Below are 17,235 nucleotides of genomic sequence, written 5' to 3'. Positions count from 1 at the left end.
AGCTGATGATGATTTAACTGCAAGAGTAAGCGCAGTAAAGGACCACTATTACAATAGTAATTTATTTTGTAAGAATGTTGAAAAATGAAATTACATCAAGTCTTCATATTGATCACTTTATTAAACTGTTATTTGATACACTTTGAATGTAAAATGTTCTATGTTATTATTAGCTCATACATGACTTATCAGAAATTCAGCCTGACAATGAAGTAAGGAGGTTCCTGAATTCTCTATCCCATCCTCATCTATTTGATACTTGAAAACTGTGCAATATATGTTACTTTTCCACTTGAAATTGAAGATCATAAATTCCCTGCTTTGTGAAAAGGATTTGGCCGCGTGATTCCCATTTCAGTGGAAGGAATGTTGGTGTTGCCCTCTGAGCCTCGAGCCGTTGGCTGTGACTGGAGTCCGAGCGGGAGAAGCTGAGCTGCCTTTGCTGCTGTCCAGCAGGGATCAGGGGTGCTGCAGCCGTTGTTTGGTACTTGAGCTAGCTTTGCTAGCTGTGAGACTGAGATTTTTACGATGTATTTGTAATTACAATACATTAGTATATATATTACTCTGATAATATCCCTCTATAATGAGTTGAAATGATTTTATAATCTTTTTTTCTTTCCTCTAAACAGTCTACCCTGAATACATAGCTTAAAAAAAACCCACTTGCCTTCCTCTCTGCTATTTTGAAAAATCAGATAAAGCACAGCAAAAGTAGGTTACTCTTCCTTTTTGTTTGCCTTCTCTCAAAATAGGAGTCTTTCAAAAGGGTATTAAAGCTTATAAAATGCACCGCTGTTCATTTTGTAGATGATTTTAACTCTGAAAAACACCAGGTATGTAAAGTTACCTAAGTACAACTATAAGGTTTAAAAACTTCAGTGGTTCTAAAGTTTACGCCATTAGTAGCACAATAAAAAAAAACCCTGGCATATGCACCAGGTTGTGTTTAAAATTCAGAAGTAGATGGAGATCTCTCTTGTGGAGTGTAAGATGCGTTGCTTAATCAGGATCAGGGCATTACTCTGCAGTCTGGAAAGGCATGGGTTGCTGCACTGGAGTCAGACCAGTGGAGTTTCCCAGTGGAGTTAAAATTGCAGCCCCGTTTCAAATGTATTTCTGTGCGTCTGTAGCGGTCGTTTTCATACTTGTATGAAAGTCAAGTATCACAAACGGATTTTCACTGTTACTTGTTGCGCCCTCAAAATAACAGCAGTGCACAAGGTGCAAGCTGAGCTGTGCATCCATCCTCCCTGCCAACCTCCACTTCTCCTCTCTCAGCTGGTACCAATTCATGACAAAGACTTGCTGAGAAAATCTGATGTGAACAGAAAGGTTTCGGTTATCTCAAATTTTTTTTCTGTATCTTAAAAGAATACAGTAAGTTTATAATGAAGGTCAGACTACTACTGATGATTCCTAGGGTCCCAAATTTGAAACAGTACCCCCATCCAAAACCCCTTATTTCTCCTTTCCCCCACACTTAAACCATTTTATTTATACATCTGCTGAACACTTGTGCGTGTCTGAGCACAGTAACAATATTGATTTTTCCAGAGAGGCTTATACTGGGAAATGAAACCAAGGAGGGCCTAAATGTCACAAAATAAAAAATGTTATTTGTGTTCGAGGGGAATTATGGAATCCCAACATCTGCCCATGTGATTGCATACTATTGCTGTCGGAGCTTTTTTTTTTTAAACTATAATTTGTCTGTTTGAATGAGTTCTTCAATTTTTCTGTATTTTGTGCTGTTCTGTAAGTAGCATTAGTAGGCAAAATGTTGAGGTTCTCATGAGCTATATTGAGATTATGTTATGGAAATTAGAAGGGGAACTGTTTTCAGTCAACAAGAAAGGAATTCTAGGGAAATGCCCACATTATTAATTCATACTGTTAAATTTTACATCCATTTCCTATTCCTTGGGTATAATGTTAAAATTAAAGGCAGATTTTTTTACCCCCAGAACAAGGATAATGAAATACATTCTTTGCTGCCTTTACAGCAAGTGTTGTCACACAACCTGTTTCCCTGATTGCTGGGTAGTGGACAGAAGTCTCGGGAAGGTGAGAATGCAGCCAGGTGAGGAGAGGGGATCTCTACATGTGCTCTGGGTGGTTCTGCAGGCACATGATGAAATCCTGGATCGCTTGACCCTCGTAGCAGATCTTGTAGATGGTTGTAAATAATGGAAACCTAAAAGAAGCACATAGCAATTAAAAAGTTGTTAAAGTTTATATATACATTTCCATTCCATTTTAATGGAAAAAAAAATTTGTTATATTGAAAGTGGAAAATTTTTGTTTCTCTTTACAGTATACTTTTAACTTGGAGGTGCCTTTACTGGAAGACTACATAGGGCAATGAAGAGAAGCTAGGGGCAAATCTTGGGAGTGATAGCAGAGAAAAGCTGTCTTGGAGACAAAATTCCTATCCGATATTTTTTATTTAAAAACAATCTTGAATTGCATGTTCTCTTTTTCCTGCTGTGTGCAAAATGGATATATTATTTGCAGTCATTATTGGTATCTAAAGGACTACAAAGAAAGAAAATGTCTAATGATTTTCTTTTCATGGCTTAAAGGATTCTTTTCCTTTTATAAGCTGAATTAGTCATTATGTGGTAAAAAATGAGTCCACTGAATGACTTGGAGCTGAGTATGTAACTAAGTGCAATTATAGGATAATATTGGATCAAGTTGTGATTTAAAGTTCACATTCTGTCAAAATGAGCTTCTCTTTTCTCATTTTTGAAAGATAAAGCTACTTGAATCTTCTGTATCTGTTATAATTTCAATAGGGTTGGGTTTTTTTAAGAATTCATTTAGCTGTGTTTGACCTCTCAGTACTGCTAATGGATGGGAGGGAATAGGATTGAGGGAAGTTTAGGTTTTCTGTTGTGTAAGCTGAGGCAAAGGTTTCAAGTTGTAAATAATCTTACATCATCCCAAACAATTAGAGGTGCTTTTTATCTCAGCAGTATTTGTGGTACTAAAGCATTGATATCAGCACATGTTACCTTTTAAGGCATGTAAAAATTTTGATTAGGAGTATGCTCCCAAATTTTGTACTGAGATAACCAAGTTAAGGTTCGCACTGAGAGCAGGACTGCTGCAAGCTGCAATGGTGATACACTGAGAACAAGAAACCCTTTGATCGCAGATTGAACCCACACATCATATCTGCAGGCTGACTCTCTGTATGGCCTTCAATCTTGTTTGGGAGATGGGGATGTCTGGGAGGCTCCTTTACATTATTATTTCTTTTGTTTCCTATGTATGGGCCGTTCACTGAAGTGTTGGACTCGATGATCCTTGTAGGTCCCTTCCAACTCAGAATATTCTGTGATTGTTTTCCTTGCATTTCCAGTATGTGATCTCTCATTTCTCTGTCTTTTCTTAGACACTAACAGTATCCCTGAACTCTCTCCATGTGTGTGACTTGTTTCTTCTAATGCTGCTCAGCCTCCATCCTATTCAGCTGACCATGGCAATGAGGAGTCAGGCCAGGCTCTACTAGTGGCCCAAGTTGTAGAAGGTAGTCGTTGCAGATAATTAAACACAAGTACTGCTAAGGAGGCTATGAAACATTTGTAATTTGCTGTTGGTTCAGTTGGGTTTTTTTAAATCAAAGCACTTACTTATCCAGCATATTTTTCTGTTTCAGAATCTTGTAGACTTCAGCTGAGGTCTGAGGACCTTGCAGCTTTTGTCCATTCAGCATCTCGTTTTCCAGTTCCTCAATGGACTAGAAGAGAGAAGACTGATTACTTGGATCAGAGGGGATACTGCTGTGATACCAGCAGTTATCAAGAAGATAAACAGCTAATGATGCCTTTGTAAAACACAGAAGGATTTCTTCATACATTAGTGTAAAGCATTTCAAAATCCTCCTTACCTTTCCTGTGCGAGCAAAGGCTTCTGCTACTTTTCTGTTGCGTCCCCCGTAGCAGGTAGTGATCAGATCAGCAACCCCACAGCTTTCCAAAAAAGTGGCTATTGACACTGGTCCCTTGCAGAACATCTTGGCAAAGGCCACCATTTCCATGAGGCCCAAGCGTATCACTGCTGCCTTGGTATTATCACCGAAACTCAGTCCATCACAGAACCCAGCTCCCACTGCCACGATGTTCTACAAAGAAGAGGGAAGGAAACAGTCAGACAAGGTGTGCACTAAGCTCTAAGAAAATCCCACAGCTCTGTCTTCATCAGAACAAGGTTCAAGTTCCAATGGCCACAAGTTTATCATATGAAGAAAGGGGCCAGGTAGTGAGTGTTGGACAAAAGTCACTGGACTTCTAGAAAATTTTTCTAAAGTACCTACTGTTATTCCCAAAAATCAAAGCAGCTTGTTTTATACACTGATATTGCAATCATGTAGCATGTATGCAATTAATGTTTTGTTTTTCTGCTAGTTCCAAGTCAGTACTCACTGACCTTTCTTCTATTTAACTATTTAAACTATCCCACACCTTTCTAGGTTTTCTCTGAGGGTTTCTGATTTAAGCAGACATGGGTTCTGTGCAGATGCTACAGTAGATCAAATTTTGGGCTTGCCTACAAAAATAATCAGTAGAATTGCCCTTTTCTACAGCTCTAAACATATTTTTCAGGATCGTAAGCACCTTTAACAACTCCTCACCATTGTTCTGCACCTCTCCCTTCCCACCTTCCACTTCCAAATAAAAAAGCAGAAAGGATCACAGTCTGAAGTCACTTTCAGCACATACAGAATCTCACTGAAGTGCCCCCTCACTGGAAACTTGGTAGTTTTGGTATTATTTCTGATTTTTCTCTGTTTTCCACGTTGAAAAACTGGCACGTGAACTATGTATCTTGTCTGCGCTCATTCAACCACATGGTGACAGGAGTCAAATTAGAACCCCTGGCTTACAGAAGACTCAGGTGAGGGTAGGATTTGGCCCTAGTGGAACATTCTGGTTCGAAATCACTCACTTTTAAGGCTCCACAAAGCTCCACTGTATCGGAGTCAGGCACCACGGTAATCCTGAAATTGGGAGTCTGCATTAACTCTTTAAAGATTTCCCCTTGTGTTTTGTTTTTGCAGCCTGTGGGGAGGAAGGATGAAAGAACATTTTCACATGTTTCAGAGTGCACACAGTTAAGCTTAACCTGACATAAGGTTCCAGGGACCACTTCAGGTTTTGTGATCTCAGTAACGGGGTGTTGCTAAACCAGAGCAGCTCCCACTGCTGGAAGCCAGTGTTAAATGTAGGCAAGCCCCAGAGCATTGACCATCATCGCTTAATAACATTTTAAAGAGCTTAAAAGTAGATGGCCCCTAATGCAGCATTCATTGTAAAACCACAGACCTTGCAAAAGATATTATTTACAAACCGCTCTCTGTGCTTTCTGGTATAATTTCTGCTTTGAAAATGTAACGTGTCACTGCTAAGTACTATTATGGAACACAAATGATTATTGCCCTATTTATTATTACAGAAGGATCCACAGATGATGAAGTTGAACGTGTGCACTGCTGGAAGACTTTTCCTACCAGTTCTATGGAGGCCACATATCATGTCTTTACAGTGCTTGCCCAAGGAGAGCCCCAAGTGGTAAAGGGATTGAGGTTTGCCTTGATCCAGAGAGCCCATGGCCTGCTGGGCAAAGATTTCTGATTTGAGTTCCACTTAAGTTTTATAGGAGGTAGCTTGGTTTCCTTCAGGGAGAGCTCAGCAATGATTTTACTGGCCTGGGGCACCACACTCTGGTGTGGTAACTGGGCGGTTTCTGCCCCATCTCATGAGAAACTTTGCTTCTCATTCTTCACAATACCAATTCTCTTTGCGGTGGCTGTTTATGAGCTGCGTGGCTTTCTCTGAGGACAAAAGCAAGGGGCAAAGCTCTTTGCACAGTGATCATCACAACACGGCTTCAAACCAGGCCAGCAGAAGTTAAATTCCCTCCAGGAAAATTAATATAGCTCAGATCTCCTAATCATATCTGGTCCTATTGGGCCTAGTTGCTCTGCCAGCAACTAATACCCAGCTGGTACAGTTTTCGTTATTATTGTAAAATTTGCAAGGCAAAGGAACACTATTGCAACACAATTTATTTTTCTTTTGCCTCCCCAACTATAGAAGGATGTAACTTTAATTTTGACTGACTTTAAAAAGCAATGGGTTTTAAAAACTACTGGATGAACTTTCCAAATCAGGTCAGACCCAGGTCTGGGAGGATCTGAGGCCGTGTCTTGGCAAGCAGTCTGAATGGGAGGAAGGAACAGAATGTTACTGGGAGTTTTTTCCAAAGAAAGAAATGTGAAGATGGAGAAATACACCTCTGGGAGTGTGAGCACATAGGAGCTTCTGATTACACTTCTCTATCTAGACTGTGTAGTGTATCAGCTGCCAATATACTCAGTGTTGAGCTCTAAGACACAAAACGTGGCTCTTGCCAACTCCTACAGAAACAGGACTAAGCTGTGATTTTTTTAATGGATTAAATTAGCTCTAGCACTGAAAAACCCACTGTCAATTTGAATCTGTTCCTTCTAGCACTGAACGCTCCGGAAATAATCCTGCCTCGCTGAAGGAGCTCAGCAGGTACTGCTCCACTCTGGAACCACCTGGGACCTGTCACATCCCCCTGCTTCCTCCAGATGTTATCTTGTTGCCCAGCCACAGGTGATACTAAACCCCAGCTACCAGCTCAAATTGACTCTTTGCAATAGTTACCAATGGTGGTTTCACAGAACTTCTCGTCAGCCACTTCCTTGGCTATGTTGGCCCCCATAAGGACACTGATTTCTATTTTCAGGTGCTCTCGAATGAGGTCAGAGATGAGCTTCAGGCCATCAGGACCGTCATCAATCCCCTAAATAAAAGACAATAGTCAAAGCCAAGGTATTAGAATAGGAAAATGACAGCAGCAGACCACTGGTAAAGTAAAAGGTACTGTATTGCCTGCAGCTCTCATTTTAATTGGAAAAAAATGGGGTCTTATATTCACTAGTGTTAGCCATAAATACAAATACCCTGGGTTTGTACTTTCATAACTGCAAAATCAAGGCAAGTTCAGGGAGAAGGAGTGACAGTCGAGGTAACCTTGCAAGAGGCCTCACATCCAGTGCTGCTGTCCCAAGGCTTGCTTTCTTTGGTTCTGTGTTTTTCCTTTCTGTTAAATTCCTGTAGTACAGAATCAAACCTTTAAAATAAGCCTATGAGCAGTGGCTTCTTCAGTATTAACCTGACTGTTTCTTTGGTATTGAGGAGTATACTGAACTGTCTTTTTTTTTTTTTACCAATCTGGGGGTTTTTTTAAGTTAAAGAAGGTAGTAAATTTGCAGGAATTTCCTTTCTTTCTCATCTTCCTCTCCTCTGCTTACTGCTGCTTGTGATGTAATTTCTATAAGGGGAAAATATAAAAGGGGAAGAGCTGGTGTTGTAGTCTGAAAACTTGAGTTACGTTTCTTTCATTACAGCTTTAAATGGGATATTTCCTGTAATGCAGTGAAAAGAAGTGTTAAGACTATATTCCTATGCCATGCCTCTGGCTTTTAGTTTGACATTTTCTTCAAAATATTAATTCTTTTTTAAGATTACAATAATTTGGTACCTCTAACCTTAAAAAGAGATTCCTTAGTTCATGCCAGACTGAAATTGCTTCAATTTTGCAAAATCATGAGTGTTATTGTGCTGTTTAAATGCTGCCAAGAACAGCTTTAGCATGTACTTGGAAGAGGCCCTTCAATTCAGCACTCTCAGTTAAGAGTTAATTGACGCTGTACTCTGATGAGTATTTTTTTTGGCAGCAGCACCAGCTTTATGCAGCTCTCCCTCTGTCCATTTTCACCTCCATGCTGGTTCAAATGGGAACCGATCCAGGCTAAAGATGATTGGAAAGACAGATACTCTTAGCCTGGATGGGTTGCCCCATCCTTCCCTCTCCACAGCCACGAGAGCAGCAGAAGTGCTGGCAGAGCTAGGTAAGATTTAACTCTAAAGCTCCTACTCTTAAACTGAAGCTGTTTGTTTACTCTACAGATTGGGTATTGTTGAGACAACAACTTACCTTGATCAGGGAAATCCCAAATGTCCCAGGTTTTATCTGTCCTGCAATCTGCTCACAGATTCGTCCAATGAATTGATGTGGCAGAACAAACACTAGAATATCTGCCCCATTTGCTGCTTCAGCCACGTCCGGTACAGCCACCTGCGACAAGAGGGACAACCAAAATGAGCCTCAGGTAGGAATCCTCAGTCCTTGCAAGATACCAACGTGCCAAAGCCATGGCAGATGCAGTGCAAATGTCCTTAATTTTAACCACATGACCCTGTGGCATAGCTGCCAGCTCTCCATGCGAGTAGCAACAGATCTCTTCTGAAATATCCAAAGCAGCCAAATTATCTTAGGTTTGGATTTTTTATAATTTTTTTTTTATATATAATTTATCCCATCCCTGTGTGGATAGTCTGGGGAAGATGATGTAATTTCTAAACTTGTGGTGTCCTGGGAAACCCCTTTGCTAGTTCAACTCCTGGAGGTGATTCCTGAATATACTGAAGAACTCCATATGGTTCTGGAATAAGTGGTAGCACAGGGGAGCAAACCAGAGTGGTGAGACAGAGCCTCTTCTCACAGTCTTTAGTTTCCGTACATCAACGGCTGTTCAATAATAAACTATACAATCATAATATATATTATTAAAACTAATATAAATAATAAACTATATCAAAAGGCAGAGATTATCATCATCTTTAGGGGGTTATGTGACTTTGTTTTAAATATATAGTAATTTTACCAATAGTTACAATGTGCTTAGTGACTCGCTGGCTGTATGTTTCTCCAAATACTGGTATTACTCAGAACAATTCAAGCCAGGCCACAGAGGCAAGGGCAGGTGAATTTGAACCTGTTAGAACAAGCAGTTTACAGTTGGAGAAAACATCACACTTGGATGCAGCCTTGGAGCACACAGCTTTAAGCAAGCACGATTCCCAGCGGGAGAATCAGAACTGGTGCCAGCCAGGCTTCTTCTCTAGGAAAACAGCAAAGTGGAAGTGGAGCAGAGGCTGGCAGTGCTGTGCAGGAAGGGCTCCTGTCTCTCCAAAATGCTGCAAAGCAATGTCAGGAAAAAGTGAGCTTGTTTGTTTGGGTATTTTTTTTCTCAATCAGAAATGGTGTGAGGGTCCCTTCAGGGTCTGCTGCAACTAGCTCATTTCTGCTGGTGAAGCCTCAGACTTTGCTCCAAACAGGGTGAGGCTGACCTCAAGTGATGATGACAAGCCTGTTGATCTGCTAGAAGGTTGTAAAAACAATAGTGACAACTGTTGTAAAAACACAGTAACCCAGGAGAACTGCGTGCCAAGTTCAAGCACCCAGAGTGCAAATATGCAATTGCAGCACTAAATGGAGCGCTAAATATAACCACTCCCAAGCAAGGAGACCCATCACGTGCAGGGTTTTAACTTCCCTTTACAACTGCAACTGCTCCAGAAATGTGGCACTACTTTCTTTAACTCACAAAGCAGTAGCATTTGGCAAAATTTTGAACAGCCAAAACCCCTCACCTCGCTTGCTTCAGTAGCAGTAAATTATGTAAGCTGAATAATTTAAGTAGAGATGCATAACTTGGTATATTAAATGTCCATGAAAATTAAATACCTTATATTTTTGTTGGAATTTAGTGTTATTAATTATAGCTATCCTGAAATCACCCATGTAATGATAGCTCGTTACTCATCTCCTTGTAAGCCACAGCCCTTAGCTGTGCTGTGGATTTCCTTTTCAGAAGAAAGGAGATCAGTAGCTTTCCCTGTTCTCCAGAAGATGCCGTGGGTTTGAAGTATCTCAGCTCTGTGTAGACAGATCTCTGCTTGCCATTTCTAGAGTTGTGCTGATGTCTGCCAGAGAGAGGATGGTGTGTCACCAGCACAGACACGGGTGTTTGAAGTCGCGCGTGACGTACGAGACAAGGAGAAATCACAGAAGTGAATTATATTCCAGGGAGTTATATTGGAATGAGTTAGGTGACAAACCGGAATGAAGCAGTGGGTTGCTTTCTACTTTTAATTTTTTCAGATGATGCCTCCTTTATTTAAAAAAAAAAAAAAAAAAAAAAAAAAAAAAAAAATTCACTGATTTCTAATTTTTTTTCAACTTACCACATTGTGGGGTATCTTGTATCCGGGCAGATATTTAACATTTTCATGTTCCTGGTTGATTATTTCTGTGAGTTTTCTTCCGCTGATGATCTCTTCAAACACCCACATCTTGACAGTAGGATCAAATCTGTTGGACTTCTGGACATTTTTGCCAATGATTCTGGCTATAGCTGATCCCCTTCAAAAAAAAATAAATAATTAAAAGGTGAAAAATAGTTTTATTGTGAATTGGAAATGCAAGTTACTTTAAACATCATAACTCATAAAAGGCCTGTGCTATACAGCTGTTTAGGTGCTCGTGACATTTTTCAGAAAGCTTTATCTACTCCCCTTCATCAAAAGCCCCTCAAGTTTAAAAACACAGAAAGTAGAACCAGGGAAAACATAACTGTAATAAGGGATCTGAAGTCATATCAAAGGCTATAGAGCAGGAGTTTGATGTACTAACAACAGTACTAAAAATACAGTGTCTGGGATTAAAATGTCTCCCTCTCCTCAAATAATTCCTTTTTTCCTGAAGACCAACAAATGTAAAATAATCCAGGTGGTAAAGCAGTGCTGAGTGATCTCACTGTGACAGCCTTTGTGCATTTCGTCTAAAATAGATGCATCCCACTTTCCTATCCATAACCAAGGAGTTGCAATAAGGATTTTACGTAAGTGCTAAATCCTCAGAAAAAAAACCAAACAATCCTTCAACCTGATGGTTTCTCTTTATTTATTGTTCTAATTATCACTGTAACAGGATCTGTAATACTTGCAGCCTGAGGATATTTTAACCATCCAGTTCACTTGAGTCACGCTGAGCATTTTTTAATCTCAGGTCAGACAATAATTTTATTTCCCCATCACCACTGCAGCCTTGCAAACACTCACTTATTTTCTTGGCAAGAGAGAATTAAAGACCCTGCAGAAAATATTGGAACTATTGCTTAATGCTCTTTAAATTATATGTGGAAGAGGGGTGATTATTTTTACTCCTCTATTCCTTCTCTCCATTTAAAGCTACTTCAATCTTTCAAATATTGCTTATTTTACTAACACAACTGAAAGAGAAGCTCCAGTTGCAACACTTGTCCTCTGTCCCACTTGTAACACACCTGCAAGGAGAAACATGAGCAGGATTTAGCTGTGGTATGTTTTCTGGAACTCATAAAATTCTTGAGAATATCCAAGACAAAGTACAGGTAGGTCTGTGCTGTCAATGATTCAAAGGGCAACTTCATTGTAACTGTCTCTCCTTGACTCACCCATATTTTTGGTAGAACAGGTTTACACAAGGTTGAATTGCTTAATAAGTAGTAAAAGCCCAAGGGCTTAATCTTAATCTTTAATGATAAAGAAATCCTACTGAGATCAGTGTTAACTATATGCTATATCCGGAGCTGTCATAATGCTTTAGTTAGTTAATTAGTTAGTTAGGGTAGTTTTTTGGTTGGTTTGGGGTTTTTCTTTTTGTTTTCACGTTTTGTTTTGTTTTGTAAGGGTTGATTGGTTTTGATCCTTTACAATGTTTAGGACAATGTTTTAGGGGTGAACCTTTACTGTAAGAGTTCTGCTGATTTGAAAGAAAGTCATGCAGTTGTATCATACATTCATATTATTATAGACATACATTCATATTATTTATAAAATTACTTATATTCTGGTTCTCTTGCCTTGCTATCGACAGAAAGCACAATCAAAGCTTGAGCTGAGGATGAATTGTGACTGTGCACAAGACATGTATTAATAAGAAAAGAGTTTGTTTTTTTATAAACTTGAGACCTAAATTCATTGTCCATGTTGTCCAGCACAACCTGGATGATGAAATTGGACCTCAAGCTTATCCATAAAAATAACTTTCCTAGCTATGTACCAACAACATATGATTTTCTGTTTAAAGATATAGACTCCAGCCCTAATTTCTGAAATCTTGAATGGGACACACAACTCTTAGTAGATAAATCTGATCTTCTAGCAGAGCTGTCATTACCACTGATCAGCCTTGGGAAAAAGAATTGCTTTGTCTGTCAGGGCTGTGTTCTGTACACCACACAGGTGTACAGAAAAAAGAGGGCTGCTTATGCAAACAAAACCAGAGACACTCATGTATAAAGACTTTGCCATTCTTTGTTTTATTTTCTCCCAAACTCAATTCAGTGAAGATTAATAGAAGGCAGAGAACTCCACTTGGATAATTTTAAAAAGTAAGTGAAAACTGCCGATCAGATTTTTCCCCCCATTTAAGTTAATTCATATTGAAAGTGATTTACATATTGCTAAGAGAAAGAAAGCTTTTATCTGGAGATTTCCTATCAGTATAATGAGAAAGCTTTGATATAGAATAACTCAAATAAGACCCATTATTTATGTCTGTGAACATGGAAGTATTTGTAGCATATATCAGATCTGATGAAAAGTAGAGCTTAACAGAGCCCAGGAAGCAGCTGGTCCCTTCCCTCTGCACAGGGCAGGCAAATATACTTAAGCCATTCCTAATAGTTTTTCCAAATAGGTCTTAAAGACCCCAGCGACTGCAGGTCTCTTCTCTTCCCCAACTGGCCCATCCCAGGACTTTGCTATCCTACACATTAGAAAGATCCTCCTCAAATTGCAGTAAGTCTTTCTTACTGCAATTTAAGCCTATTTCTGTTCTAGAAGGGTGTCATATTGTTTTCCTTTAGATGCTTGAAGATTATGTCGTCTTACAGTCTCTTCCTTAGAAAACCACACAAATTTTTTTGAATTATAGCATTGCTCAGATTTGAAGGGATCACGAGAGGTCTCCGGCATGGGAACATCACTGAGTTCCGATGGGTTGCTCAGGGCTTTGTTCAGTCGAGTCTTGAAAACTCTCCAAGGACCACCTCCACTCTGGGCAACCTGCCCCAATGCTTTATTGTTCTCATAGTTGTTTATTTTCTCCTCTCTTTAGATATTGAGTCAGAACCTTCTCTGATTCAATTTATGACCACTGGCTCCCGTTTTCCTTCCACGCACCTCCATAAAAAGCCTGGCTATCTGTCCATGTTGAAGACAAGAATCCAGTTCAAGCCGGATCCTTGTTGAGGACTCTGCAGCCCCAATGAATCTAATCCTGGGACAGCTTTTGGATTCTGAAGGGCCGGGCAGTGAACTAAACCTCCGTTTTAAAAAGCAGATAACTGAGCCATGATTAACATAACCACAAACCCTCCTGCACCTGACCGGCAACCATAAAATACAGAGCAGCACTTGCTTCACTCAACCATATCACTCATGAGCCTCCTGGCAGTGTTGACTTAGCAAGTCCCCATGACCTGCTGAACTTCTGCAGCTGACATGAGCTTTTGCAGCATGCTGTGTCACGTGTCAACCACAATTCTGAGCTGCAGGAAAGCCTCAAGAGCACAGATATGAACTGCCACCGAAATATTCAGGAGGAACATAAGGGAAAAAATGTTTGCCAAAGGTAAACATTGTATTTCTACGTTGTGCTAAAACAACCTGTTCTGCCACTGAGGCTATGAATAGATGTGATTCAAACATCAGACCACAATGTTTATCTCCTCCCTGAGGAATTAACAGTCTATGCACAGAGTGGGAAGCAAGAGATGGGCCCAGGCAAACATGAGTAAATAGATAATACTAAATGAGCTGCGGTCTCGGTATCTCTGTGGTAGCTCTTTCCAAGTTTGTAGGTACATGTGGAAAAACAGAGAATTTTCTCAAGTACATATCTGAAGGAATACAATTAAGTGACTTTAAAGAATGTCTTATGGGAAGGGGACAGCCTGGGAGAGGCAGGAGGTCCCTGCTTGGCGGTGCAGCAAGAGAATGATGAAGGTGACTGTCGGCTGACCAAAGGCTAAGTTTGACTCCCAAACATGCAGTCACGGCTGTTGAGGGGCTTAGAAGGGACGATAAGCTGCCTGCAGGTGAGGGAAAAGACAGCGGCAGGGAGAGGGATGACTCTCCTGAAATGATGTGGAAACAAATTACAGGGCCAGAGACAGCCAGATGTGTGACGATGAGTTCCAGAAGACTTAGCTGTGCAATTCCATGTGAAAGGCTGTGTCTGAGAGTTGTCGTGCCCAAAGAGCCTGTGATCCAGCAAGAGCATGCACTTGCTTTTGCAAGGCAGGAAGGCGAAGAGCTGTGTTTTAACTCTGCTGTGTTCTCAGCAGCTCACAAGCAACCACTCCCTCACCTATTGATTTTTTTGACATTTGCTTCCACTTAACTGTCAGATATTTTTAAAATCTTAAGGAGCTTTCTCTCCTTGTACAAAAACAATCCCCAGAACTACCTCGAGGCTGGGTTCGCTAATCCCAAATGCATGCACATACATGTTGATCTGTTTGTTTGTGCTCAGCTTACAGAAAATATAAGAAAAGTAAATGCAAAGTCCTGTGAGATGGGCTTGCTGACTTCAGTGGGGTCTTTCAGACCCAAGGAGCTCTGGAGAGCTGTGCTTTTGTTCAGGCTAGAAAGGACTGAGCAGCAGCAAACATGTTCATAAAAATGGGAATAAGAATAACTGGGAGACCTGAACACAAGACTGTGTCTGGACCAAGATGCAAAAGGACATGCTGAGTAGAATGGAAGTGAAAGGTGCCCATACATCGTGGCTTCAAACGAATCCTGTGCCCCGGTTCCTTCAGAGGAACACAAACAGCATCGTCGCTCTCCTCACTGCCGAATGCTACAACCTGAACTGCCTGGGCCCTGCCTCAGGCACACACAGCGACAGAGCTGCGGCTCCGGGCCTCTCTGGAATCTGTCGCCAGGATTTAAGAGGCTCGCATACCTAGGTGATGCAGGAGCATCAGTCTTCCCAGCTCTCACGGGCTAGTGCATCTCGGGGGGACGACGGTCCCTGCCCCAGGAGCCCACAAGCCGGGGCAGGACGGGGCCGGGGTCGCGGTTTCAGGACCATGGAGACGCTCCGCTCCCCTGGCCCCGCCGCTCCCCGCACTCACCTGTTGCGAAGCCCCCGGCCGCGGCAGACGAGGGAGGAGAAGACGAGGAAGGAAAGAGGAGAAAAAAGAAAGAAATGGGGGGGGGGGGGAGTAAGGAGGAGGGCAAAGGGAGAGGCCCCCCCGCGCTGCGACACTTACCAGTTCCCTGAGCCGACGATGCAGACGCGGAGCGGCGACATGGTGCGGGCTGCGTCCCGCCCGGCGGGGCTCGGCTCGGCTCGGCGGGGTCGGTCCGTCCCGCCCGCCAGCACCGCCCCTGCCGCCCGGCCCGGCCCCCGGCGGTGCGGGAGGGACGGGCGGGAGCGGGCGGCGGTCCCGGGGGCAGCGCCGCGTCCTCCCCGGCTCCGCCCGCGGCCCTGGCGGATGCTCTGCCCACGCCGGTCCTTGCGCCGACGGATTGCCCTGTGATCGTGCCCTGGAAGGGGGAATGGGGAAAATGGTGCTTTCTCCGAAATTTACGGGGATGAGGACCTGCGTGGGGAAGGCAGGGAGCCTGGCACTTCTTGTGGGGTGTGCCCTTCCCGTCCACCGGCAGCCCCGAGGGTTTCGGCAGGGTGGGTAAAGTGGGACACAGCTGGGCCATTCGGGGCAGTGAGAGACGTGTCAAGGTCCCACCTGTACTGCCCCACAGGCACGTAATGGTTTAATCCTCTCGACATGTGAGGAGCCCACCAGGGAAGGGGTGAGCGCATTTGCAGAGTCAGATTCAGCTGATAAATCATCAACTACATCACAGTTAGGAATAACATGGGACATCAAATATAAGTTATCTGCAAGAAAGGACAAATCAGAATGTTGGTCCATTTCCCCTACACGGCTTAATCATGCATAACACCCTACAAATGAGCACATTTTACGTCTCAGACCTTTAGTACGCCATCTCCTCTTCAAAATGTCCTTCTCTCTCATTTTTGAGCCAAAGAGCTGCATTTGCCACCTTGCCCTCCTGCTTCCTCTCATCCTGCTGTGCCCAGGCTCCCTGCCCCACCAGGGGGCTGTAGGCTCAGCAGTGACCACATCTGCTGCCCTCGCACCAGGGCTTGGCTCAGTGGGTTCCTGGCTCCATGGGACATGGACACCTGACACTGTCATTCATCAAGGGAGGCTGGCTGCCAGCTTTGGAGAAGCCTGTGGGTGTTTCTGGAGGTACACATATGTTCATCTCACATGCTGTTAGCTTCGTTGGCTATTTGGTGTGTCCTGATGGTGATGAGTTTGGGGACTTAGAGAAAAAAAAAGGGCAAGCCCCTGCAAAACAGTATTTTGAGAAAATTACCGGGAGAGGTTGCTGAAAAAGAAGGTGTAGCTGGGACCCTGGGCATGTGTGAAGCCTGATGGGGTCTGCGAAAAGAGGCATTACCTGGAAGCACAGTTTGAGCACAGCCAAGGCACAAGAGCCTTTCTCTGGTTCCAGGTACATTTTCTCCATTCTCCTGCTTGCTCACCATGATTTACTTCTTCCTCTGTGTCCCTTCACTCTCTTCTCCCTTTAACTCACGTTCCCCTTGTGAAGAAAATCTAAAGTGGGGGTGAGGAGCGGCCATCATCCTTCTTGCCCCATTCAGCCCCTGAGACTTCTTTGCTTGTTGCAAGCTCTTCTGTGCTGGTGAGTCGCCAGGCCCCATGGAGGGGACACACTTACCAGAGCACTGGCTTCTGCAACTAATGCATGGTAGAGAAAATGTCCCTCTTCTGTACAGTAAATAAGTATTGCAAACTGTAACAGTTTCATCTAAATTAATATGGAAGCTTTTAATTACAAAGGGGAACTGTATCAGTTCGGTGTCCTCGGGACTGATGGATTTATGTGCCTCCACATTCCAGTTGCACTGACCATTTGGTGGGTGCACAGAAGCTGGCAGGGGTGAAACTGGCAGGGGACAAGCAGGCAGATGGATACGGCGGCACTTGTGAAGAGCAGAGGACACAGTCTGGGGCTGTGAATGCACGCATTAGCTTATCCATCTGTGACACTAATTGGCTGTGGAAGTAGGTAACTTGTGCTGCTGCTGAACTCTCCTCTGGATTCATGCAGTCACTGCTCCATGGAGATGGATAGAGAAGCGTTCACTTCCAAAGGACATTTCAGGTGGTCTGCAGCAAATTTTACTTGTCAGGTTCAGATGTCAAGGCTGTCTTTGTGGCACTGTTGTGTGGGGACA

The 17,235-nt window shown here is 42.7% G+C and overlaps 1 protein-coding gene across 1 annotated transcript; it reads right to left on the bottom strand.

Annotated features, from left to right (window-relative positions):
* Positions 1 to 100: 100 nt before the first annotated feature.
* Positions 101 to 15,381, bottom strand: LOC113989222 (glycerol-3-phosphate dehydrogenase [NAD(+)], cytoplasmic-like). The gene is made up of 8 exons (XM_027723556.2): positions 15,212 to 15,381; positions 10,131 to 10,308; positions 8,038 to 8,178; positions 6,702 to 6,840; positions 4,957 to 5,069; positions 3,899 to 4,132; positions 3,642 to 3,748; positions 101 to 2,197 (listed from the first exon to the last, which is right to left on the bottom strand). The coding sequence occupies exons 1-8, from the start codon at positions 15,250 to 15,252 to the stop codon at positions 2,101 to 2,103; spliced, it is 1,050 nt and encodes a 349-aa protein (XP_027579357.2). The 5' UTR covers positions 15,253 to 15,381; the 3' UTR covers positions 101 to 2,100.
* Positions 15,382 to 17,235: the final 1,854 nt, after the last annotated feature.

Source organism: Pipra filicauda, unplaced genomic scaffold (genome assembly GCF_003945595.2).
Source record: "Pipra filicauda isolate LSUMZ 115617 unplaced genomic scaffold, ASM394559v2 scaffold10_size6260569_pilon, whole genome shotgun sequence".
NCBI lineage: Eukaryota > Metazoa > Chordata > Aves > Passeriformes > Pipridae > Pipra > Pipra filicauda.
This window is presented reverse-complemented; position numbering and strand designations above follow the sequence as displayed.

What these genes read in the sequence shown, in the direction of transcription:
- LOC113989222 (XM_027723556.2), bottom strand. Translation starts at nt 15,252, where the DNA reads ATGTCGCCGCTCCGCGTCTGCATCGTCGGCTCAGGGAACTG. An exon ending in TTGGGATTTCCCTGATCAAG is followed by an intron (nt 6,841 to 8,037) that starts GTAAGTTGTTGT and finishes TCTTTTATTTAG; the next exon opens with GGGATTGATGACGGTCCTGA. An exon ending in CAGAAAAATATGCTGGATAA is followed by an intron (nt 2,198 to 3,641) that starts GTAAGTGCTTTG and finishes TGCTTCTTTTAG; the next exon opens with GTTTCCATTATTTACAACCA.